A 24363-nucleotide genomic window follows, 5' to 3' on the forward strand; every position below is an offset into this window, starting at 1 on the left:
GTCGCTAAGCGATGAGCTTCTGGAAATCTTCAGGAATGCAGTGAGTTCAATCGCACTGAAATTCCCGCTTCAATCAGTGAGCTCTGTATTCGAATGTGGTACAGTTGCAAGGATCCAGAAGCATTACAAGCCCTCAACCAGGCAGTTTTGCTGGAAGTCGATGCAGCAGGTCCTACTCAATCATGAGGTTTCAATCACTGAATGCCGCCGTTCCGTCGTGTCTTTTCCATGACCGATTAGTATACAAGACTTGGAGGAATTTAGAGAGTCATCTGTGGAACAGCCTTTCTCACGAGTCCATATCGAGGCCTACGCCTAGTTGTCGATTAGAACAAGTTTTAGAGCCGCGTCTGAACATCTCGAATCCCGATGCTCAACTATACACGGATGTTCCCAGTTCAATCGCACTAAGTCTTCGAAATCTTCTACATGAAGATGGATACGAAGAGCTCTGCCTTGTCTTGGTGCGCCGACGGTTCCGCCCCAAAAGGCGGTAGGTTGTCCGCTTGATAATCTATATGGGGATACCGCAAATGTCCTGGACGGCGAGCGCTGGATCTTGACTACAACAGCATGTTTTGTAGACAGCTACCCTCACCGCCGTCAGAGTCTTTAGCACTCTTGTTAGATCATCTTATTTCATGGATCTGCATTCTCAGACGCTCCAATTAACTATAGCTCTCGCCCACGGCTCTTGGAGCGCGCTCTTGCCGACACCTGGTCCGTAGCCTGTGCTTTGTAGCTAGAAGAGCTCTCTCTTGTTAGCACAGAAATCAAGGTCGTGAAACATCGATCCCTATTTTCGAATCGTCCACTCTATTCCGTTCGGCCCTGCACGAGTCTTCCCGCAATCGCTGCACAATCAATTTTCGCGCTTGGCAGGGTAACCGCATCAAAGACGATCCGTCCGAGCGATGGCACCAAAATAGGACGTTTGACATGCGGAGATACCTCCTCGAAAGCATTGTATCAAGCACTCGCAACGGTAGTTTTCACGTACCCCGCCTTTCCGACGCCAAACGCAGATCTCCGCTGATGCGGCGGGGGATCGCGCGCGCCGCGATCCATATAAGACCCTGTGCCAACGTCACACGGGCTCTGCCTAGGTACTCAATTTGAAATCATTTGGCTGGATCGACTAGAGCAGCGGTTTGTTTAAGTAGTCATTGAGGGGACCGCTACGCCGTGATGTCGGACTTTTCAATCATCTTCGTCAACATCAAAGACTTTCCCAGCCCGAGACCGAACAAGCTACTACACTTAAATCATGCCTGACGGAGGTTGCTTCTGCGGCAAATGCCGTATCACCTATAGTGGTGAGCCGAAGATGAAGGTAATTACGCCTGAAAGGACTGGCTAGGGCAGACGTTTGCGCTAACAACTTTCAGGCCGTCTGCCACTGCCTCGACTGCCGCAAAATCTCCGGCAGCACCTACAGCACCAACGTCATCATCCCCGAAGACGGCTTCGAGGTCACATCCGGCACGCCCAAGACCATCAGCAAGACGGCCGACGGCGGCGAAACCATCACGTCGTTCTTCTGCGGCGACTGCGGCTCCACCATGTACCGAGAGAGCGGAAGCTTTCCGGGCTTGAAGATCGTCAAGGCTGGAGTTTTGGATGATGTGGACGCGCTGGCTGAGGCGAAACCGGACGCCGAGGTACGGACGCTCAGATGCTTGTACAGTTTTTAACGGTTTTCTAAGCAATTCACAGCTCTTTGCCAAGACCAGGGTCAATTGGGTGCAGCCGGTGCCGGGAGCGGACCAGAAGGACACTATGTCTTAGCGCTTGGTCGAGGTCTTACGATAGTGCGCTGTACGAGCACCGCTCCGGAACGTAGTCCTCGTCGATTGAGAGTTGGTGGCGAGCAGAGATCAATTCCCAGATATCCTTTAGCGTGTTACCAATACAGAAACAGTCTTTTTTCGAGTGAACGAACCGAGCTTCTGATTCATCTGTGGGAAACATTACTCGCGATCTGATTCATACTCACAACTTCCATCTATCAAGGCGATCTAGGACCGCCGAATCGCGGCTCCTGAGACCGTTGTCCTTCAACTCAGGTTTAAGCCAGCATTATGACCGTCAGATGGTTCTTGTCTTGACTCCAAGCAAGACTCGATAACCTCTGGAGAGGCGTCCTAAGTCCCGCCTTTCGCGGACGGGCACTGAGCACACACGGTGAACCCGTCACTGTCCCTATTCACTCGGAATCCGAGTCCGTGTTCTCCCTCACAGTCTCCCTCAGAGTCTACATAGACACGTCAGCATCGACCTTTGACTACAAGTCGTGGGGACACTCACTACTTTCAACTTCTCTTTCAGAGAAGCCACCTTGCTCTCTTTGACGAAGAGCGTCTCTTCGTCAAGGTCTTCGATGATGTACTCATTGCCACTGTCGGCGTCGATTTTGAGGAGGATTGCTTTGATAGATGGGTCGCATTGGACGAGAACGCCTGTTAAGAGGAGTCAGTGTGCTTTTGGAGGTTGCAATCTTAGCATACAAGTCGAAAATAGTACAGCGTTAAAAGCCTAAGCATCAAACACGAGTACCACCTATGAATCTGAGTATCTTGTAATTTAGAGCCCCGCGGATGTGTTTTGCCCTCGAGCACGATCCCAAGGCCGAAACACAAAGATGGCGAGACTTCTAGGGTCTTAAAGAATTGCCTACCTTTCAGAGCTTTCACCATCGCGATTTTACTCCCCCTTGCTTAATCTGACTGCGGTTGCTCGGTGGGCGGTGCTGCGCCCCTCGTCGTGAAAGATCTACGGCTCAAGACAGTCAGGATAACACTCCTAACAGCTCCTCACCACCAACAACCCAGTCTCTTCACTTCTGGTTTGTGCGTGTAGTCTCGAACACGCGTGGGATGCTTCCCGTGACGGTGTCATATGCGTACCCGGAGTTAAGACTTCCTCCCGCGCTTGGCGAAGCTTATCCGGCCAAAAGTTGCTCCACCGTGCTGCGATATCAAGAATCAATCTAGGCTGCATCAGCATGACCTCGTATCACCTCTGCCATGAGCGACGAAGGGGGAGATAGGCGTTTGAGTGAGCCATGCACAGAGACCTCCCCATCCGCAGTCATTTCCACCACCTCTCGCACCGTTAGCCTCTTCCGCTCCTTCCGCAGCTCCCGCATATAGCCCCCTTCACCCTTCATATGAGCACCTAGTGGAGCAAGACTTCGTGGCGACGGTAGAGACGTGCAGTGGCATCAAGAATGCATCCAATGTCTGTTTCGCGGAAGCTGTCTTCAGCCAGCTCAATTCTATTCATCATGTGGATGTCACCTCCCACGGCCCTCGCGCAGCTCATACAAGAAAGCTCCACACCCTCAACCTTGGCAACGCTAGCCAGCAGTACGAGCATCCCTCCACTCCCACTTTCGACGTCCTCCAACCCGGAGCCCGTTGCCATCGCCAGCTCCTCGATTGGCTTCATACAGTCAGCAACCTCAACCTCCCCCTCCACCACGAACACCAGCTCCGCAGCTCTCGAAGCCGACGCAGCCTCCCTCCTGAACTACTACTTCATCTTCGTCGCCCTCTTCCTCTGTTTCATCGCCCTCGCCTTCTTCTACTTCCACCGGCGCAGCAAGCTCCGCAGAGAGCGCTTCCGGAACAGCGTGCAGAACGCCCTGGCACGCGACCTCGACGGCTGGGTCTACACCAGGCGATGGGTGCACGGCAGCTGGCGACCCGGCGACAGCGGAGTGTTGAGACGCGAGGACGGGCTTAATGAGCATGGGGAGGCGCCGCCGCCTTATGCTCCGGCTGCGGAGACGGGACATGCGGCAGGCGTCGACGGTGTGGATGTAAGAGGGGGACTTCAGGCAGGCTATGGAAGCGACGGCACCGCAAACCTCGCAGTTCCCCTACAGACATATGCGGGAGATGGTCGCCCTCATGCGGATCCACCGGAGTATCAAGAGGCCGCCTGGCCACTCAATGACGCTACCGCCCGCGACCTTCATGCGATCGAACTTTCGGTAGATCCGTCACGGAGATACCTTCCGAGGCTAAGGCCAGTCCCGAGTGAACCGGGCCCCTGAAGGGCACATCGTTTTTCAGTCTATACTCTTACCCAACTGGCATCGGCGGGCATGCTGCACCAGCATCTTACGTCGTGTATCATGGTCGCCACAGCTTGGCTCTGAAGGCTTAGTGCTGAAGTAGCAGTTGCTTACGGCAACATTTCACCAGCATATTCAAGGGCCTAGAAACACAACCGATTCCCTGAGCTGTCAAGGAGTTCAGATGTTATAGTCCGCAAGCCACTACACCGGAACGCCGCCATGTTGCCTTCACACCGTGACGGCAACAATATGGGGCTGTAGTCTAGCATATGCGTTGTTTTCGTAAGTCAACAATCATCCAGTATCGATACGATCTTGACAGATGACAGATAGCCAGTCGAACCGAAACGGACAACGCGGTGTTCGCTCGCTTTTCTACGCTAGATCGTTCGCATAGGGTTCTCGGGAAGGCGGGCCGTAGCGTTCTCCACATAGGCTGTACTGTCTCCGATCTTGGCTATCCTGCAGTTTTCTCAGAGGTGTACGGAGGCTAGCGAGAAGCCGTTCGAGTATAGTAGCGAAATTATCGCGCTGCAATTCGGCCGTCACAAATCTCGCTACTTGTGGCAAGCTGCGCCAGAAGCGGGGTTCAAGAAGGAGAAGGGCTCTCCAGTAGAGATCTCGAATACGGCGTGTATAATCTTCAACGTCAATTTACTTCCGCAACCATTCCTGGTGATGCTTTTCTGTTTGCGATAGGACCAAATTCGTATCTTTGTGGCGAAACAATGGAACCCAGATGCCAATCGATGAACAACGACCCATGTCCAGAAACATTTGATGTGCCCTACCCCTATGCCGTCTATCAATAACTGCAAGGGCTTTTTAAAATTCAAGCGCGCCTCTAAACCGAGATTAAATCCCCGAACTACTAGACAAATATCTCAGCCGTATCTTGTTACTCCACACGCGGAAACTCAAGCCCACGTTTGTCCGCAAGCACTTCCTCTCAAAGTCCCTCCAAGAGGTGGCTTCGCGGCCTCTTATCCAAAACAGATGCCTTGTTACGACCCCCAGAACGGTCCCTCAACCCCTTTCGCTCCCAGTGCCGGATCCTCCCCGCCGCTGACAGCGAGTAAGCACAGAAAGCTCCAGCCGACGGTCCACCTCATCCTATGCTCGTTCGCTCCATTGCCTCCTATGCCTCTCGAGGTACGCCACAAGCCTCGAAAACCCTCCCCCCTCGATCGCTTTCTTGGCTTCGTCCAACACGGGCCAAAGCGCGCAGTCGGCAATAGAAAAGCGCGCGCCGGCCGCGTACGCCGTCTCTGCAACCAGGGCGTCCAGGTCTGCTAGGATGCCAACGGGATCGCCGCCAGCGCACACCGCTCTGCACAACTCCTCGCTTTTCAGCAGGATCGGGTAGACTAGCGGCGAGGCCGCACGTCTGCTTCCATTGTCCAGAGTGTCGTGGTATTTGTCCAGATACAGCAGGATTGGGATTGCGCCGAGGACTTCAGTGTGATGCGTATCCGTGTCGCGGAAACACAGCTGGCGTATGCCCGGTTTCCCGGTCTCGCCTTGATCCAGCGTGCTATCCGCAGGGGGGTCCACGACCGTCCACGCCGTCGTCGCTTTCGATTCCCTCATGTAGATCGCAAGCCGTCTGTTCTCAACGCCGCTGTGGCACCTAAACAGCATCGGCGCCTCCATCATTGGCTTCCTGAAATGCAGCACATCAAACCCCGCACCATACACCTTCTCCCACTCAAACTCCGTGCTCTGGTTCTCCGTCCCGAACGCATAAATCAGCTCCTCCGTCCTCTTCTCATCCGCATTCACAACCGCCTTCGCACTCCGACGCTCCTTGGATGTCGCGCCCTGGCCCCAGATCCGCTGCGACGTGCTGTCCAGAAACGTGCCGATGTGCCTGAACGTCAGCGAGATGCGCATCCCCTCGTACGCGCGCTCCGCGTCCGACCTCTCGGCCGCCATGCGCTTGTCGGCGCTGATGCCGTGCAGCCAGCGCGTATTAGTCTCCTGGCCCAGCACGAACATCGAGTTATGCGGCATCGGGATGCGCTGGACTTGCCTCGCAGCCGCCAGCTCCTCCTCCCCGGCTTTCTTGCTTGCCGACTTCTTCGTCCGCAACCGCATCGTCCTCTGCGCGCCAAAACTCACATTCACGATCTTCGAGCCGCGCACAATATCCAGCGTTTTGTCCGAGTGCTCGGAAATGTAGTCCTGGCCGGAGCGGTACAGCTGGATCAGGACGTGGTTGACGGGGTGGCCGACATGGCGCTGAACGTGTTCACGGATGATCTGGATGGAGGGCGAGAAGTGCAGCAAAGGGAGAGATTGGTCGGATGGGTGGCGGTAGACGGGCATGGAACCGTCGGGGCCGAAGGAACCTTGGACGCAGACGAGGCGAGGGACTTCGCCGGTCGCGTGGTACATTTTCTGCCAGTGGACTTCGTTGTAGAGGGCGTCGAATACGGCCTGGGCTAGAGGTTTAGGCGGGGAAGTACGAGTGCGCAGCGATGGGGCCAGCAGGTCGTAGATGATGTGGGAGTCGCCTTCGCCGATGGGGTCGTGTGGCCCCAGAGTGGGGAGAGTCGCCAGCGACTGTGTCTTCTTTTCCGTCTTTGGCTGGTTTGCTGCAGGCGTCTAGAGACAAGAGTTAGTATTGAACTAATATTTTGGCCTTAGTTAGGCGGTATAGAAGCGACCAGGAACGTCATGGAAGTCTCAAAACAGGCACAACTCACATTTGCAACAGGACTGATGGTGGCAGGGAAGGATAGAACGTCCGCAGACCTGGCTTTCGATACAGGGGGTCTCTCCTCCGTGGGTAGAGCCATAGTATTAGGAGTACCTTGGCGTCGGGTATTGCTCGCCGGGCTTGATTCGGTGGCAGTGTTTGGTCGACGCAAATCAGGTCTTGGAGACTGGATCCGATTCTGGATCGTGCTGTTACTCGTCTTGTCGCCTTGAGTTCCAGTCATAGATATCGTTGATGGTGAGTCATTGCTTCTCCAGGCTGTGCTTTTGGAGTCAGCCTTGGTCAACGGGCTTGTCTTGCGTTCTTCGGCAGGCGTCGAGTTTCCTTTAGGTTCTACGGTTTGCTTGCTTTTGTCAGGTCGGGTACGCATGCGAACTTTTGGCTTGGGACTTGGCTGATGATTCTCCGACGGCGGAGGCAGCCTGCGGATGGGAAAATTAGGTAATACGGGTGATGGCTGATCTGATCCATCGACTTCGAGAGGTTCCTGGCCTTGTTGCTCCGCTCTCCTGGTGGTGTGTATGTCTGAAGAACTTCTTGTGATCTCGATATCGGGGTATCGCCTGTGACTATCGACGTTCGGGCTCGACCTCGACACAATGTCGGTTTCAAACTGATCTCGTCGCGTTGGCTTATGATCGTCTTCCAAACTCAAGTTCTCTATCAAGTCATGAAGACCATCAGAGGACTGTGTGCCACGCGGTGACTCGGGCATATTGTGATCTGAATCAGCCGGTCTGGCGAGATCAGCCAACAGTTCAGAGCTCCGCGCAAGGCGTGCACCCATGAGCTCCACCATTTGTCTCATAGCTTCCTCGTGTCTTTCAGGTTTCCGATAGCCGAGGCAGTCATCAATCAGATTGAACTTGAGGCCATACCGCGCTGCATCCAAGGCGGTTGCATAGACAGACAGGTTGGTGATGCAGCCGCAAACATAGAGCTCGGTAATGAGCTTGGTCCGGAGTTTAGTCAGTAACGTCGTCCCATTGAATGCCGAGTAATGCGACTGGGTGATCACCAGATCAGTAGATGGGTCGATGATCTCCTTGATACCCTTCGAAAAATCGGCACCGTCGGTGTTCGGCAAGCAACATGGGCCTCTTTTCGATGTTCGTGAGAGGAACAATTCGTCCTCCTCTGCTGGCGCAGGTGACGGTTTCCGCTCTACCAGCTTTTGACGCGATGATACTCGCTTGAGTAGCTGGAGCGCTCGTGCAGTCGAGCGAGACGCCCTGCGGCGGGATGTAGACTCTGGCTTCGTCTCTTTTGCGGGAGGTTCGTCCTCGCTGTCTTCAGCCTCGTTATCCGCCTGCACACCAGCTTCCGTAACGACCACATCTCCCCCTTCTGAAAAGTCGTTTACGGGTCGTTCGGCTTCGTAGATAGCGCGGACCCACATAACGTCCCCCGCGTTTTCACGAAAGATAGGCACAAGCTCTTTAATACGGTCGACGAAGCCCGACTTTGTAGGGACTGGAAGCTTGCCGCTCGGAGAGATGAAATCGTTCTGTAAGCCCAGCACGAGCAGCGCTTGACGGGTCTTGAACTGGGGTTGTTTCTGCGTAAGGATATCCAAAAGAGAAGACATGTTTGTGTATCTGAACTCGCAAACAGAAACGACAGTAGAAAGATAGATATAGCTGTAGCTGAACTGACGAATGACTCGGATGTAGTTCGTCAAAGCAGGCTGGGTAGAGCCGAGTCTTGATTCGCACAAATGGCGGACAGGAACCTTGGATGCAGCCCGCGCCGCAAAGATTGTTACCAGTCAGGCAGCCGCCCGCCAAGGGACGCAAAGTTTACATTTCAAGGCCTACTGAGCTGTCCGTACCGTTGGGTTGCAGTCGTATTCGTCTAACCTTTCATTCATAATCAGTGTATAAGTTCGATGTAGTTGCACAAGGAACAGAGAAGTGAGGCGTGGAGGTTCAGGCCAAGCGTGCAAGGCGGAGCAGCCGCCGCTTGCTTCCTCTTGACTTCCATCCAACTCACGCCGCACTCGATTCTCACCAACTCTTGGCTCTCCAAGCTGGAGACGTAGATGTACCAGCCGGTAGTGAGGCGAGTGGAAACGCTCGGCTGGCTTCCGGAGCCGCCAAAATTACCTTGCCTTCGCGGCTTCAAGCCGCGGTTGTACCTCCAGCTTCTCGCTGCTAACAATAGGAAGATATATGTATATATATGGACACCTTGGAGCACTGCATGAGAAGGCCTCCGTCAGATTGTTTCATTGTCTATATGCCTTGGAGCACCGCAGAGTGGAAGATGAGGCGTCTTCCCAGTCAATGTAACTACTGCGCCGCAAGGACAATTGGGTGCTCTGGTACGACGAACTCCGTATCTACAAGGTTCAGCCACGCAAATCTCCTCATGTCGGGCTGAGCCGTTGACCGAACTCCGCAAAGCACTGAACGTCTGCCATGGCTAAACGGTCCTGCGAACTGGGTATCCCGAACCACAAGCAATAACGCCCAAACCCAAATCCGCGCCACTCCCGCCAATGGCTGCCAGTGTCCGGTCGTGAAGCCAAACGCCGTACATAGTGAGCACTCTCAATGGACGATCCTCATCAACATCATGACATCTGCGCCGTGCGCATCAGCCGATCTCAGGAGACATAACTCATCTGCCTACTTGCCGAAGAAAGCAGTAATCTTCTGGCTACCATCAGACTTCTTGGCAGGGCCATTCTTCGCAGCCGTCCCATTGCTTGTAGCACTCCTTGTCCTTCGCGTGGACTTCTCCGGCGATCGGCTTTGCCGTGTGTCACTGATGGAGATCTTCGGAATTTTTTGTTCGGGGGCGACGTCTGCCGTGTCACCGTCATCCTCGACCGCCTCGTGTTCCCTTTTAATACCTTTCGTGTGATCCGTGTTCAGCGGTTTCGGCAGTGGAGCGTTGTCTTCGGTACCCTCGTGGTTAGTTGTTACACGGGTCTCGTTGCTGTCTTTTTCTATCTTGGTGCTTCCCTCCTCCAAGTCTTGTTCTACCTTGACAACGCCTTTCTTTTGCTCCTTGCCTTTGGCTGCGGCTTTCTGGGTGCCAAAGAAATTGGCGATATTGCTCTTGTTCTCCGTACTATCCAACGGCACGATAAATGATGGCGAGTTGTTCCCGACTTTGCCTACCTCTTTGCTGACGGGATAGATTTCCAGCTCTCCATCGTACGGCTTTAGTAAGGACTGCAGCTCCTTGCTCCACCCCACGCGGTTAGGGTCAAGCCAGGTCCGAATCGCATCCGAGCCATTATCGAGAATGACCGGCATGCGATCATGAAGGAACTTGAGCTGTTTATTCGAATCCGTGGTGATGATGGTGTATGTATACAGCTTCTCCTCTGAGCCTAGCCGTTTCCATCAGCACAAGCGTGAGCCGCAGCATCCATGATGAAGACACACCTTCATACTTCACACAGTCCCACAGCCCCGCAAAGCACATCAACTGCCCATCTTTGCGCTTCACAAAATGCGGCACCTTCTCCTTGCCCCCATTCTTCTTGAGCCATTCATAGAAGCCCTGAGCTACGACGATGCAGCGCTTCCGCTGCTTCATCGTGTTCCACATGCCCTTGTTCTCGATGAGCGAGTCGTCGCGGCAATTGATCGTCTTCAGCATCGAGCCATAGTCGGGGTTGCGCTTCGTCCAAAAGGGAACGAGACCTAAGTTGGCCAGGTCAGTCTCTCATGCCCACCTGGAGCCGCCGGGAAACTCACCCCATTTCATCGCTTGTAGCTTGTACTTCGGTTCCTTTGACGGTTGACCCTCGACGGCGCCATCCGCCGCCTCTTGCTCGGTTCTTTGCCCCTCCTGACCGCCACCTTCATGGTGCTCTTCCTGCCTCGAGCCAGCTCCTGTATCTGGTGTATCGGCTCGGTATACGAGTCCGTAGTATCCAGGCGCAAAGTTATAGGTTGGTCGGATGTCGTCGTCGTCAGGAGCTTCTTCGGACGGCATGCGTGCTTCTTGAAGCTGGCGGCGAACTTCCGCGGGGCGCTGGAGACGGGTTTAGCTGTAGCTGCTTGTATTCGCAAACTGGACTCACAAGGGCAAGCACGTAACGTCCGCACATTGTGCCTGTATGGATTATGAGCTGCTTTTCAAGCTATGCGGGTATGTGGACGGGATCAGAGCTTATATGTGAGACAAATGGTGCATACACACAAGATCTGTTGTCAACCCCAATGATTCTGGTTCTTGGGCGATTTCGAGACCGCTTAACCAGTCTGATCCCTACATAGCCCTCCGTTCCACCTCCAGCTGCGTGTCGTTGCGCAGAAGTTGGAACATGCCTTTCCCGCACTCCGCCGCGGGAGCCTGGAGCTCCGCCGAGGACGTCATGGCGCTCGAAGCGAATCCAGAGCTCGAGATGTCTTGACCATCGAAACTTGATCAAACACCGTCCAGGTACTCGCAACTGGAGCAAAAAGCAGACCGGATCAAACCACTGGGAGTGTTTAATCTACCGCACCAAGATGTTCAGCAAAGCCGCCCCCCGCGCCGCCGCCAGCAGCCGACAATGCCTTCGCCAGATCCACCAGCAAGCCCGCACCCAGCCCTTCCCACGGCTACCACACCGAGCAGCTCTCCCCAAGCGCATTCCACCACGCACCCACTCCCGCCCCGCCTCCACCGCCGCCGCCGCGCGCGCCCTCTTCAAAAAGAACCCCATCCTCGTCTCCCTCGCCTCGCTGAGCATCCTCTTCGGCGCCGGCGTCCTCGTCTACTCCAACTACGTCTACAGCAGCTACATCGTAGGCGCCTTCCACAAGTTCCCGGAGCCCGTGGCCCAGAAGCTGCGGCGAGCGCTCTACTACACCAACATCTCGCTCGACCCCAAAAATGCGGTCAAATACTACAGACAGGCGCTCGAGGTCGCGGACGAGGTGGGCATGGATCCGTTTAGCGACGAGATTATTGGCGTCAAAGTGCAGCTTGCGGCGCTGTTTGAGAAGTGCCAGAATTACAAACGCGCGATTGATGTGTTGGAGATTGTCAAGGGGGATTGTCAGCGCTGGGTGAAAGAGAGGGGGGGACTGGAGGGCGCGGAGGCGAAGAGGACGAGGTTGTTGGGCAAGACGGTGGGCATTAACGTTAAGTTGGGGGAGCTGTACGCGAATGAATATGTGTTGGATCGGGAGGCGGCGGAGGCGAGGCTTGTGGAGGCGGTGGAGACGGTGTTGAGGGAGAAGCAGAGGAGGGAGACTGAGGGGGTTAAGCCGGATGAGGGGGCGTGGCTCACGGATGAAGAGATCGGGGGTTCGCTTGAAGGTGAGTTCGCGCCCCCCTTGTCTTATCCCTTATTACTACTGCCACAGCAGCTACAATGAATGCAGAGCTGACACTCAAGCAGCACTAGCACACCACTACGAAGAAAAGCGCCAGCACTACCTCGCCACCCCCCTCTTCCTCCAAGCCCTAACCCTCTCGTCCCCAAAATCCTGCCACTCCGTCGTCCTGATGAACAACCTCGCCACCTCCCTCGCCCAGCAGCGTTCTTCCTCGTCCTCCTCACAGTCGCCCACCCAACAAGACCTCACCCACCAAGCCCGCCTCTGGGCCACTAAAGCCCTAAGTCTGGCTCAGACGATCCCCAAGGAAGACAGGACAGAGGAGTGCGATGTAGGCTGCGCGGTCGCGACGCACAATCTTGCGGAGTTCGCGGAGATGGATGGGGAGGTGCAGGAGGCGCGGCGGTTGTATGAGGAGGCTGTGGCGATGGCCAGGAAAGTGGGGTTCGAGGAGGGGGTCAAGACGAGCCAGGAGGCGCTAAAGAGGATCGGTAGGAACAGGCGGTGAGGGGGTGGGGCTGATGGAGTTTGGGGTCTGGAGTATGTGAGGTTCGGGAGCCTGGGGTGGCTCTGTCTGCGGCGCATAGGAGCTGAGACGAGAGGATTGGTGCGCCGGGACAATGGCATTGTATACGTGCGTTGTCATCATTGAGAACAAAGACGGACTTCGGAGAAGATTGGTGCATCTGCGGCGCGCTCTTTCGCGTGGTAAAACCACCACTGGTGCAGCTTCATGGTATCTGGATATGGAGTTCAGGCTGCGGAGTCGTCGCTCTCGGAGCCTGTTGATATTTCATGATGAGTTGGTGTGCATCTAGTGGTCAGAGTCTATAAAGGCTGCGGTGCTTGTCAAACAACCATCTGTGTAATGGGTTCGAGCTCATATATTATGCTCTGTACTCGACGAATGCGATGACAGCGCTCACAATGCTGGGAGAAAGAGGTTCTCGTAAGCTTGGTGGCTGTAATTCGGTTCGACAAAGAGGCCATAGGAGAAGTTTCATCAACTCTTCGAATTCGTTTCATGGTTGTGCAAACCGCGTGATATGGTGCGCTGTAGACATTATGCCCTCTTGTCCCAGGGTCTGTGGCTACGGGAAAGGGGTTGTGAGGTGTTGGCGGTGAGAGACTAAAGTTTGAAGAGTTGAAAGCGAAAGTAGGGCGCGAAGTCCATGAATGTAGATCATGAAACGCAGATTAGCACGTGAAGGGGCGAAGTATACTTGATCAAGGGCTTATAGGGATTGAAATTGGCTGGAGAAACTGGCGCTAAGTACTTAACGAGTGTGATTCAGAACTTGAAAGGGAGACAGGATATAGTGACATGTGCCCGACGCCGAGGAAGAGCAGCTTATACACGGAATATATATGGAAACAATGAGCCTTCATCATCACGACCAGAACAATCATCAGTTTCATATCACGGTTCATGCGGGATCAGCCACGTATGGTAAATATATTCACAAGCTCACAAAACCAGGGGTATACAGATTTGCCTTTCAGCGCAGGCGCGCGCAAAAGCCACAAAGAAGAAAGCCACCAGCCAGCAACACCTCCGCCCCACCACCGCCACCACCCTACCCCCGTCCCTATCCTCCCACCGCCCGCCGCCCCCTCACGGCATGTCCAAGTACGTCCTCCTCGTCAAGCCAGCGCCAGCAGCCGGCGCCTTCTTCTGCCAGAAGTGGCGCTTCTTCGGCGGGCTGCTCTGGCCTCCGGCACCAGCGCTAGCCTGACGAGGGATCCCAGGGGCGGCAGAGGGCGGCGCGGTCGTCTTGAAGAAGTCCGCGAGGTCCGACGTGTTGTCCCTCCGCATTTCCTTGCTCCCCGCCGGCTTGGCCAGGGACTTTGCGCGCGGCCCGCCGACGGCGCGGGACGAGATTACCGCTGGTGTGGCGGGAGCTGAGGAGACCGGAGGGGTGGCCGATCGGACCTCGACAGGACGAGGGGGGGCGTTGAGGGGCGGCTCCACGCTCGTCAGGAAGTCCGCCAAGTCCATCTCTTCTCTGCGCGGCGGGGGCGGGGCGGGATCCTCCTCCTCGTCGTCACTCTCTATGGCGTAAGGATCCCTCACACGGCTCCTGCGGATGGGCTTGTGTTGCCCGGGGACTGTGAGGTTCTGACGCACGTTCAACGGCGGGAGGAGGCCCGTGCGCGAATTCTCTGACGCCTTGGCGGAAGCAGCGGCAGCAGCGCTCCCAGCCTCTTCAAAGTCTTCTGAGTCCATAGTCGAGCGGAATGGTGCAACTGATCGTGGGATGCGGTGCTCGCCCTCGCTATGCGCAACAGGAGGCCCTTGCTTGAAGAAGTCGATCAACTCGGGGTTGCCTGACCCAGCGCCGGACGCGTCTCTAGCCTGCATGCGGGGCGTAGACTTCTTTGGAAGATTTTCGTTTGCATTCGGACCGACGACGGGCTCAATGGCGTCATCATCATACTGCTGGCGAGGGCGAGGAGGTCCTATTTGGACACGGGGTTGAGTGTGAACGGCAGTCTGAGTGTTGCTTGGCTGTCGGGCTTGAGAAGCGTGGGGCCCGATAAAACCTCTATCGTAGGAACGAGCGGGAGCACGGGTACTATTCTCGGCGTTGCTTGCGAATGGAAAAGCCTGAGCGGAAGCACGATCTGCAGCGGTACCTTGGCTGACTGTCGGAGTAGTAGGAGAAGTGTGGGTCTGAGTAGCGTTTCGGCTCGTGAAGCGAGAAGGGTACTGAATGGAACTCTGAGTGCGGGTAGGGGTCTGAGTCTGGGCATGAAGAGAAGGGTAAGTGGGTCGAGCAGAGTCCTTGGCTGGAACTTGAGGTTTAGATGATGGCTGAGCCGCGACGTGAGTCGGCGTCTGGAGAGGAGCTTCGTCTAGGGTAGAGCGTTCAGTGAGAGGAGGCCGTCCGGCGGATTGAGATGCGCGTCTGAAGGGAATGTGAAACGTCCATGGACCACCTGTCTTTGCCGGAGGGTTAGAGGCTAATGGACTGCGGTCCCCATCGGGTCCAGATGAGCGAAGATAATCCGCGAGATCGCGCGTGGAGTCAGTCTGCACTCTGGGTTCTTTGATGACCAGGCCATTCTGGCGTGTTTTAGGGTTGGTGACTGGAGGACGCGTACTTGAAAGGCTTGCAGTCGGATCGTCAGAAGTGAGCTGAGGGCGACCATACTGAGGTCGAGTGCTGTAGCTGTCTCCAGATATTGCGGGAGCAGAGGAAAGAAGAGGTTCAAGATCCTCTCTACTGTCTTGCTTTCGTCTAAACATGTTGCTGTCGTCTTCCGTGAATGATGATGTGTCTATGCCGGAGGAAGTGGTTGTTGTGCGCTGTGAAGTTGCGGCTTTGAGATTCTCGGCTCCCTGGAAAAGCTTTCAGCACAACAATGTCATTATACTCGCAATCTCGCACTAACCTCAACATCACCACGCCTGTCTCCCAGATTTAGACCGCTGCTCACCCTCTCGGCACCACCCTTCTTGCTGTTGCTGTGATCGACATTTCCAAGTCCCGGACGATAAGGCTTCGCGCTATCACCACCGAGGATAGAGGTCGCATCCGAGCCGGAAGAACCGTTCGACGAAGCGCCCGACAGTCTTGGACGTTTGTCAAGCCTATCCAAAGTGGAAGATGTCTGCGCGTCGCGCTCAAGGGCACGGAACTGCTCCAAGATGGCATTAGAGTAACGAGCATTAACACCAAAGCCGTCGGAACCGGGGGTTTCATCGAACGGCCGCTCATCGTCTTGCTCAGATTCTGGCGTCTTGCCCGTGTCAAACCCATAAAAGCCGTTTAAGTCGTTTGTTCCTGGAAGGCGCGGAAGGCTTGCCTTGCGGTTCGAAGCGCCAGGCCCCGGACTCGAGTGGGAACCGAGTACGTCTCTCGGCACCGAGCTATTTCCGCTGGAGAAAAGATTGGGGGGAGGAGATACAACCGGAGAGGAAAAGGCACGGCGCTCTTCGGCAGTCCTTGCAGGACCAAACTCATAATCAAAACCAAAGGCTGGTGCTGCGCTATCAGCCGTTCGGGGAGCACCTGTCTCCTCATCGTCCCCAGCGCCATCAAGAGCGCGAGAATAGAAGGGCATCTGCTTCGAAGACCGCCGCTGCGGACTGTCCTGGATGGTCGCACTGGCATTGGTAGCATCTGAGAAGCGAGAAGTGTTCCAAGGCGTTTCGGATTCCACAGGACCGTTGCTCGTCAAACCGGGCGTGGATTCTCTTTGCTTGCCCTTGTCTTCAGAGAGTAGAGCCGATTCCTGGCTATGCACCTGCCGCGATCCAGCAGAGACTGGCCTCTCAGAGGAAGTGCCGACGGCGGTCGCCACTGCGGCTGCAGCAAGCGTGGTCGCTCCCGCCAAGACACCGACAGCTATGGTTTGATCTACCCGTTCATCCGAGCTCTTTGCCGCGTCGGGGTACGATGACCGTTGTGGCGCCGTCCCAGCCGCCGTCTGCGAAGCAGGCCCTTTACCATTGGCTCTCTTCGTCCAGGCAAGCTGCTGGCGCTCTCCAGACGGCATTGAAGAAGGTCGCGGCCGATCGCTGGCAGAAGCACCGTTGAGCAAGGGCTTCTGTGGGTGGAGAACGCTTAAGGGCCGCTGCGGCTTTTCAAGAGTGGGTGTCTGCCCGCCATCGCTCTCGTCATCGCCCTGCTTGGCGAGTCCAGGGACCTCGATCTCGGCCACGTCGTTCTCTGGTAAGGGAAGGGGGACTTGCGCAGGGTCACTGAGTCTGACCTTCTTATTTCCGTTGCTCGAGGCACGATCCTCTGGGGAGATGGGTCGACCCTCGGCAGTAGCGAAAGAATCATCTGCGGTCCTGACACTCTCCGGTCGGGATACGGATCCTAGGAACGCTGATGGAGATGCGAAAGAAGAGCCCCGAGAGAGAAGTGGAGAGCCAGGGGTCCTTGAGTGACGTGACCTCTTCCTCCAGATTCTCCACAAGCGTCCTAGAGTGGGGTTGAGTGCGATCTTCTCCACGTCAATCTCTTCCACGGTTATACGCTCTGCTGTGCCGTGCACAGTCGGCCCGGTGGGTGACTGCTCGCTACGACGTAGTTTTGCCATGTGCCGGGAGTAAGCCGCTTCTGCTGAGATCCGAAGGAGTTGCTCGGCAAGGTACTCGAGGATCGAAGTGAGGAAATTCGCGGTCGCCCAGGAAGTCAGATCCGTATCGTGGAACGTAGGCATCCCGGGGCTGCTCGTGGCCAGCCTCGCCTCTTGGTTCAAGAATTGTTCTTCTTCATCCTCATCCATCTCGCCCAAGCGGCTGTACACCATGACTCTTAGGCGGGTCCGCTTCCACACCGCCTCCGTGTTCCAACTGGGATCTCTGTCCGTGTGTCTTGAGAGCTCCTCCTCTTCTCCATCATCTAGGAATTCGCGTAATCCCTCGTCTGCCGATGATATAGCCTCTCGAGCCAATTTCGGCTTCAGAACATCTGAGACTGCTGGGCGCACCGCGGAGAGGGAGTCTGAGCGCGCGACTGAAAGGATTGAGTACAGCTCAGAGTCGAGGAAAGAGTTGATTGACGCGAGGGCCTTGTCGGCGAACCGTGCGATCTCGAACTTGGGTCCCTCATCCTCGTGACTGCTTCGCAATTGCAGGTTGTGGTAGTTGGTAGCTGTCTCCGACGCGGCGACGAGCGAAACGTAGGCGGGCGCAGGTCGCACGTCTGGCGGCAGAGGAAGCTGTGCGGATCCTGCAAGAGACGTGGTATCGCTGGAGAAGCTCGCAGCCCTGCTCGTGCGAGGAGTGTAAGGTGATGCCAGCTCCATATTATGCCGTGCTAGGATGTTGGTTGTTGGAAGTGGTGGTTGTGTGAAGCTTGATATCAGACGTCGCGCACAGTCCGTCAAAATCCCCGGTGCGGATCGATGACCCGTCTCCCGTCGTCTGGAAAGGGCAGGTGCAGAAAACGGTCCTGCAGTAGTCAAGTTCCCCACCAGGAAAGAGCGTTTGGGGGCTGGAAGATCAAGCGGTTACTATGCACAGTGAGAAATAAATGGAGCGGAGCTGTAAGCTTGAAGGATGACAGGCGTCAGGGCTTTCAGGAGCTACGGGCTGTCATCAAGCAGCCCCCTGCATGCAACTTTAGCTCCACCATGATCCTTGGATCATTTGAACCAAACTCCTGAACCGCTTGGCTGTCTGCCATCTGCCATTGCACTGAGGGCGAGAAAGAGTAAACAGCTATCTACTGGATGCACAGAAGCAACACGGCATCTGGCGCTTGATATTTCGAATCCGCAATACCACAACCGAAGAGTCATCAAGCGGCCGCTTAATTGATCTCAACTCCCGTTCCCCGGATCCGCGAACTGGTGGAGCACAGCCCTACCGCACCAGGGACCCCATTCCATTGGTCCGCTTTGGCATCCGGATTCACGTCATTCCTTAACAGTTCCCCCAAGTCCTGTATCCCCAGAGATCCGATGGCGCTTCAGGAAGCGGCAGATCACGAGATCTAAAAAGCAGTTCTGATAACGGGGAGTCTCGCCTACTGTTACGGAGCAGGTAAAGGCAATGATGGGAAGGCCTCCACACTCGCATCTCCACCCTCCATAACGAGAATGACACGCACTCAACTCCTGCGAAACATGTCCAGATTCATTGCCGAGACCTCCACAATATGGCCCGATGAACAGCTTGAATCGGCCCGCGCTCGGAACAGACCTCTAGCAATACGTCTCGGAGTCTGAAAACTCCAAGTTAACAACCTATCAAAGTAGAACTAATAGAACTGATCCTCGCCCGAACCGACTCTGGCAACTATCGCCAGCTTGGAGCTTTCAGCTCGACTCATCCTGTTACTTGCAAGGTTACTACTAGTTCACAAAAGGGAACCATAGTCGTGCGCTGAACTATGGCCTGCAAACAATTAGCGAGCCCAGGTTGCACGTTCTTGAAAGCTCCCGAGTCACTTCAGGACAAGGTACGTAAGCGACAGGGTGATGCAACAGACGGTGCAATGCAACAAAGGTTTGTCTTGACCAGCGTTACATAAAGGCTGATTAGCGGCGCTTTAAAATTATATTTTGTAAGTCAAGTATTGACTGACAGCCGGACCGTTGTGTCATCAGATTCAGATGCCGTCAGCCTCGCTGCACGTAACCAAAACTCGGACCAAGATCCGAGAGCCTCCCCGGATCATGCTTATCTTCGGACTAAAGAAGTATCTACAATGCTTCCGACCGCGTAACCCCCACTCATCTGTAACGCAAACCTAGAAGCCGCAGAAGCCTCAGCGCCTGTTCCTGCTTGCATTTTTCTTCTTGCTCCCTGGCGTGATGCTGAAGCGCAGCTTTCAGATAGAGCGCGCTAACAACGGCTTCCTGCCTCTCCTGTCCCTCTTGCTGCATGAGAATCGTCTCCAGGGTGTCCCGCTGCTAGGCGTCTTGAACCTCTTGCTGAACCTGAGAGAGTGCTTGAATCCAGGCTTTAACCGCCAGATGATCCGAGTCGCTCTCCTCTTCGTCCGTGTCGGTTGTTTCGGGCTGTGATATTCAATCAAAGGAAATGTCACATGGCATACTCGCAGGTGCAGTGCTTTTTTCATTCTCAGGATATACCAGATGAAGCCCTGGCTCAGTTTGCTCCGCAAAGCGCACATGTGCGTTTATTGAAATCGACTTCGAGCTGCCAGCCTCGTCGCTCTGCTCGAATCGAGGGAGGGCACTGACCATGATAAAAGAAGCGACCGTTGAACAAGAGGACGAAAGAGTTGTGCGATGCAAAGAACGGTGCCGTAAAATCCCGCTGTGTTATGGCCATGCTATATCTGGGCGCGTGAAGGGAGCCAGTCTGAAGCATGGAGATAGGAGGAGCAGCAGCTTCTAATCTTAGCCTTGTGAGGGGCGCATCTGCCATTCGAAATCGCGATGGCGTCCCTCGTTGCCAAGATGGAGATTCAAGGGGCCATAAATGCTGGCTGGCTGCGCTCCCTGCTTCCCGCTCTGCAGCCCACCACTCATGCTACGGCACTAAGTCGAAATGACTTTGCTATTGTATTAGCTACGCACCAGGGACTACAGCCAGCCCGCACCTGGGGACCGCCTTGCAGGTGGCCTTTGTGAAAATGATCTTTTTAAGCGAGATACCCAGCCACCGATACTTGGTGATGCTCATCCACCAATCCCTTCACTCCGGCGGACCGTGCCGAGGTGCGCTGTGCTTGTAACATTGTTAGAGGCGCAGGGAAGTTGAAATAGGTACACCAATGCAGAAGCTGTGAGCTCTGTAGTGGCTTGTGTAGTATGCCTGTTACTGTGGTGCTCGATGCTGCGAGTGTTGTTACTCACATACGAACGGGTTTAGACAAGCCAAACACAGGGTTGAGAGACACAAACAGGGAAGTCCAAGGCAGCAGCCGTGGGTGAATCGAAGCTCAAACGGACCTAAGCAGCCATAACCGAGCCCTAACGTGCCAGAATGGGCCTTCAAAACGCGCCACGTGTGCGTGGCGTGCTCAGGCTGCTCAGCCTTGTGCTTGGGGTGCTCAGCTTAGGCGCTACTCAGGGGACAATGCTGCAACTCTCCACTGCAGGCCCGAAGACGGAAATGGATTCTGGCAAGGTTCCTATGTCTGGCACACTGTCGAGGTAGATACTGTCGCTTAACGAACGCGACGGTGTGATGCAACTGCCAACTGACCACGTTCTCCAATATAATTAAAGACAAATGCCACGGTGCTGGCCCGTGGTATACGACCGCCTAGCTAACTAGTCGGACGTGAACTCCAGAATAGCTTGTACAGCAGCTCATTCCTCTCTACGTCGAACGTCTTCATATTGTAGTTAGCGAGTTGAGCTCCTACGACCCCTTGCTTCCGCCACAATCGCACCGTCGCTTACTTACGTATTGCCTGAGCTCTCAGCCTTGCTGTCGGGTTCCATTCTAAAGCCTTATCGTATCCTCTGACTCTATGGGAAACGCAGACGTCAACCCTTCATTGTGTTTTCGTCTGTTAAACAGTCTCCGTCTCTGCTGCTTCTATTCTATCTTTTCTAGCGTTCCTGCCTCCGTCAGCACCTCTAGCTGAACGGAATGGGCAACTCCCACTCCAAGGCTGATGGGGCGTCGTCTCAGCGTGGTGGCTCGCGGACTGCTCGATTCTTCCAAGATGAGGGTATTGCGATATCCAAAAACCCAGCAAGTGGAGAGGCTGCGGTCATATCTTTGGCAATCACGGGGCACGTGGAATTGCAACCAGACGTACCTCCTTGTTACAGCCATGTTCATAGCTCGAGCCAGCAGCCAAGAACCCTCCCGATCTGGCTGTCCCACTTGCTACCATGGAAGAGAAGGACCGCCGCCCCTCAAAACACTCCGGATCTCCCTTCAGATTTCGATTCGGTAACTCCAAATAATGCTTCTTCCCGAGATGTGGTACGACCCACAACCGTCAGCTCTCGATCCACGCCGCCGAATCATCTTCCCACGTCCACTCCTCTCACTGCTAATTGTGCTTCCCTCCTACGAGATGCGCAAACGTCGCCCGTCAGTTCTCGAAGTACACCGGAGCTCTCTTCAGCATCCTTCCCAATGGCACCTACTGGACCTTTCTCTTATTTCCGAGAGGTTTGCCCTGCCTCGCCCATCATCTCAACACGTACGTCAGGGTTCTCCTCAACGTACAATTCAACGCCACTAAGTGATCCTGCCCCTTCTCGACGTGGCTTCGGCTCGTCCATCGCCTCGCCAAGTGCACCAGCGTTCTTTACAACGAATACTTCCATCGCTTCTGATATACGTTCTTGTTCTCGGCCCAGTTCTCCAGGCTCTAGTGTCAGTTCTCGAGAGGATCTTGATCGAGCGTTAGCAGTAAGACTGCAACTAGAGGAGGTGGTCGCCGCCGAAGCTCTCGATGTGTCACAAACGACAACCAACACTAATCCCTTCCGCCCCCGCACAGTCTCCATCTCTTCTGTACCGAACCACTATGGTGGAGCCCAGCCATCTGAGCATCGACGGCTTAGGGCTCTGAGCAATGAGCGATTCAGTAGAGAACAGAGTGGTCAAACGCCCCCTCAGCATAGCTGGCAATGGGACAACGAAGAGGACGAGCAACTAGCAATGACGCTCCAACGAGCCGAATACGAAAGCGCAGCCCATGGACTACTTCTACAGGAAGCAAGTCACAGAGAAGACCACGACTACGCACTTGCTCTCAATATGCAGCAGGAGGGTCAAGAGCTCCAAGCCGTAACCCGCAACTGCGTAGTCTGTGGCGACGACACACCAATTTCAGAGCTTCCTGCCCTATTGGACTGTAACCACGAGCCCCGGACGTGCTCCAACTGCTACCAGAACTGGATCTCATCCGAATTCAACAGCAAAGGCTGGAAACGGATTGCATGTCCGGAGTCAGGTTGCAGTGTACTGCTTCAGCACGTCGAACTCCAGGCATACGCCACTTCCGAAGACTTCCAAAAGTAAACATGCCCCAGCTTTCGCACTCCACCCTCGGCTAATTCACTCCACAGATTTGACACCCTCTCCGCCCGCGAAGCCATGAATGACGAGCCCAACTTTCGCTGGTGTCGCGGCCCCAGCTGCACATCCGGTCAAATCCACTACGGGGGGCGCTCCGACCCAATCTTCACCTGCAGCGAATGCGGGTTCAAAGTCTGCGTTGTGCACGACGGGACGTGGCACCAGGGCGAGACGTGCGAGGAGTACGATTACCGTGTGAGTGGACGGAAAGAGCAGGATCAGAGGAGCCAGGAGCAGGCGAGTCAGCGATTGCTAGAGAAGCTGACAAAAAAGTGTCCGGGAGAAGGGTGTAACTGGAATATCGAGAAGAATGATGGATGTGATCATATGACTTGTGAGTAATTGGACTAACTGTATACCAACTGGGAGGGAGTGCTGATTTGTGTGTGGCAGGCTTGAAGTGTAGCTACGAGTTTTGTTGGGTTTGTTTGGCGGATTACAACGCTATTAGGAGGAACGGCAATTCGGCGCATGAGGGAGGTTGCAAGTATCATGCATAATCACCTGAACTTCTAATCTGTAAATGAGGTGAGCCTTCTGCCCGCCCAGAGCTTCTTCATGCCTCTCAGCCAGCCTCGCAACCTCACTCTCTTAAGTGCGGCAGTATACGGCACATGGCACGTCGTCAAGCTTTAGAAGCGCCCCGCCAGTTTATCCATCTCGGATGCTGATATGGCGCAGACTCCAAGTCCGACTACCCTCCCCCGTACGAGCCGTCTCCTACCATCTCACCTGATTGGTATCCTCCGGCAGAGTCAGTAGCCGCACGCATCCGCCAGTTCACATTACAGCTGGCCGAATTTGGCGTTACTGGAACTGTATGGGGATCCGCCTGGCACTCAGCTCGTAGCGTGGTAGGAAGACTTGGCTGACGACTGGACAGGATACTCTGCTGGGGACATTAAAACTCTCAAGGCCCCATTCCCAACGCCTGGCCACCGTAGACCGACGGAGCTGAATGCCTGGAGCGCTGCCTAACCCGCTCTCCCGTCCCCGAGATGCGCACGTAATGCAGACGATGTCACACATCAGATCCTGAGGCGGCTGATTGTTGGCAACCGGCACTGTTGCAGGACATTTTCGGGTACAACAGGCCTCGTTTCTCTTCCGCATGGCCGGCCAACGCGGTTCCTGCATGCACCAGGGCTTGAGGCGCAGAAATGGGAGCACTATTACATATGGGAGCTAAGGTTGGAAAGTCTAGGGTAATGTTCGGGTTGATTGCGCAGCTTGGAAATGTCATAAGCAAAAGCAAGCGGAGTAGCCAAGGAGGATGGTTTGTACCAAAAAAACGGAAATCATCACCCGTAGCCCGCTCTCCAGCAGAAGGACTGTACTAGCTGCGGCCCAACCTGGAGTCTGGAGGAACTCCGGAGTAGCTTCGGGTGAATAGCTTTCCACCTGCAGTCGGTGATTTTCGTTTGCTGTAGATCTGCGAATGAAAATGAGGCGCTACTGCATGATCTCATGCGCTAGCAGGACTTCCTGACCAGTTAGAGTCGCAGTATTCAGTCCTCCCGTCCTTCAACCAAAGGAATTCGAACTTCAAGACCTTGAAGCTCCTCAGCTTCAGCAAAGGACTGAGGACATGGCTGGTATACCCTACTAGCGCACAGGACCTTCCAGTAGCGCCTCATTTTCATTCACAGATCTACAGTAAACGATACGGTGAGTATACGCAGATCTCTCCACAGACCCGTTCTTTGGCCCTCTTCCCCACATTCTGGTTCTCCGAGGTTTATCCTCAAGCGAACCCGGTTCCTGCACTCGGCAGCGAGATCCTGGCTCT

The 24363-nt window shown here is 55.0% G+C and overlaps 9 protein-coding genes across 9 annotated transcripts; 4 read left to right on the plus strand and 5 right to left on the minus strand.

Annotated features, from left to right (window-relative positions):
• Window positions 1-1267: 1267 nt before the first annotated feature.
• On the plus strand, window positions 1268-1788 carry W97_07788 (uncharacterized protein; the record flags this gene model as incomplete). Its single annotated transcript, XM_007785657.1, has 3 exons — window positions 1268-1333; window positions 1389-1661; window positions 1717-1788. 3 exons carry the CDS (start codon window positions 1268-1270, stop codon window positions 1786-1788), a joined length of 411 nt encoding a protein of 136 aa, XP_007783847.1.
• A 418-nt stretch (window positions 1789-2206) lies between these two features.
• On the minus strand, window positions 2207-2696 carry W97_07789 (uncharacterized protein; the record flags this gene model as incomplete). The annotated part of the gene is made up of 3 exons (XM_007785658.1): window positions 2207-2254; window positions 2308-2459; window positions 2678-2696. The coding sequence occupies 3 exons, from the start codon at window positions 2694-2696 to the stop codon at window positions 2207-2209; spliced, it is 219 nt and encodes a 72-aa protein (XP_007783848.1).
• A 590-nt stretch (window positions 2697-3286) lies between these two features.
• Window positions 3287-4060, plus strand: W97_07790 (uncharacterized protein; the record flags this gene model as incomplete). The annotated part of the gene is made up of 1 exon (XM_007785659.1): window positions 3287-4060. One exon carries the CDS (start codon window positions 3287-3289, stop codon window positions 4058-4060), a length of 774 nt encoding a protein of 257 aa, XP_007783849.1.
• A 1137-nt stretch (window positions 4061-5197) lies between these two features.
• Window positions 5198-8394, minus strand: W97_07791 (uncharacterized protein; the record flags this gene model as incomplete). Its single annotated transcript, XM_007785660.1, has 2 exons — window positions 5198-6691; window positions 6793-8394. The coding sequence occupies 2 exons, from the start codon at window positions 8392-8394 to the stop codon at window positions 5198-5200; spliced, it is 3096 nt and encodes a 1031-aa protein (XP_007783850.1).
• Window positions 8395-9436: 1042 nt separating this feature from the next.
• On the minus strand, window positions 9437-10875 carry W97_07792 (uncharacterized protein; the record flags this gene model as incomplete). Its single annotated transcript, XM_007785661.1, has 4 exons — window positions 9437-10149; window positions 10205-10465; window positions 10520-10799; window positions 10849-10875. The coding sequence occupies 4 exons, from the start codon at window positions 10873-10875 to the stop codon at window positions 9437-9439; spliced, it is 1281 nt and encodes a 426-aa protein (XP_007783851.1).
• A 403-nt stretch (window positions 10876-11278) lies between these two features.
• Window positions 11279-12602, plus strand: W97_07793 (uncharacterized protein; the record flags this gene model as incomplete). The annotated part of the gene is made up of 2 exons (XM_007785662.1): window positions 11279-12074; window positions 12157-12602. 2 exons carry the CDS (start codon window positions 11279-11281, stop codon window positions 12600-12602), a joined length of 1242 nt encoding a protein of 413 aa, XP_007783852.1.
• Window positions 12603-13709: 1107 nt separating this feature from the next.
• Window positions 13710-14456, minus strand: W97_07794 (uncharacterized protein; the record flags this gene model as incomplete). The annotated part of the gene is made up of 1 exon (XM_007785663.1): window positions 13710-14456. The coding sequence occupies one exon, from the start codon at window positions 14454-14456 to the stop codon at window positions 13710-13712; it is 747 nt and encodes a 248-aa protein (XP_007783853.1).
• A 1010-nt stretch (window positions 14457-15466) lies between these two features.
• On the minus strand, window positions 15467-17857 carry W97_07795 (uncharacterized protein; the record flags this gene model as incomplete). The annotated part of the gene is made up of 1 exon (XM_007785664.1): window positions 15467-17857. One exon carries the CDS (start codon window positions 17855-17857, stop codon window positions 15467-15469), a length of 2391 nt encoding a protein of 796 aa, XP_007783854.1.
• Window positions 17858-22154: 4297 nt separating this feature from the next.
• W97_07796 (uncharacterized protein) lies at window positions 22155-22916 on the plus strand (the record flags this gene model as incomplete). Its single annotated transcript, XM_007785665.1, has 2 exons — window positions 22155-22513; window positions 22565-22916. 2 exons carry the CDS (start codon window positions 22155-22157, stop codon window positions 22914-22916), a joined length of 711 nt encoding a protein of 236 aa, XP_007783855.1.
• Between the last annotated feature and the right edge of the window lie 1447 nt (window positions 22917-24363).

Source organism: Coniosporium apollinis (genome assembly GCF_000281105.1).
Source record: "Coniosporium apollinis CBS 100218 chromosome Unknown supercont1.45, whole genome shotgun sequence".
Classification (NCBI taxonomy): Eukaryota; Fungi; Ascomycota; class Dothideomycetes; genus Coniosporium; species Coniosporium apollinis.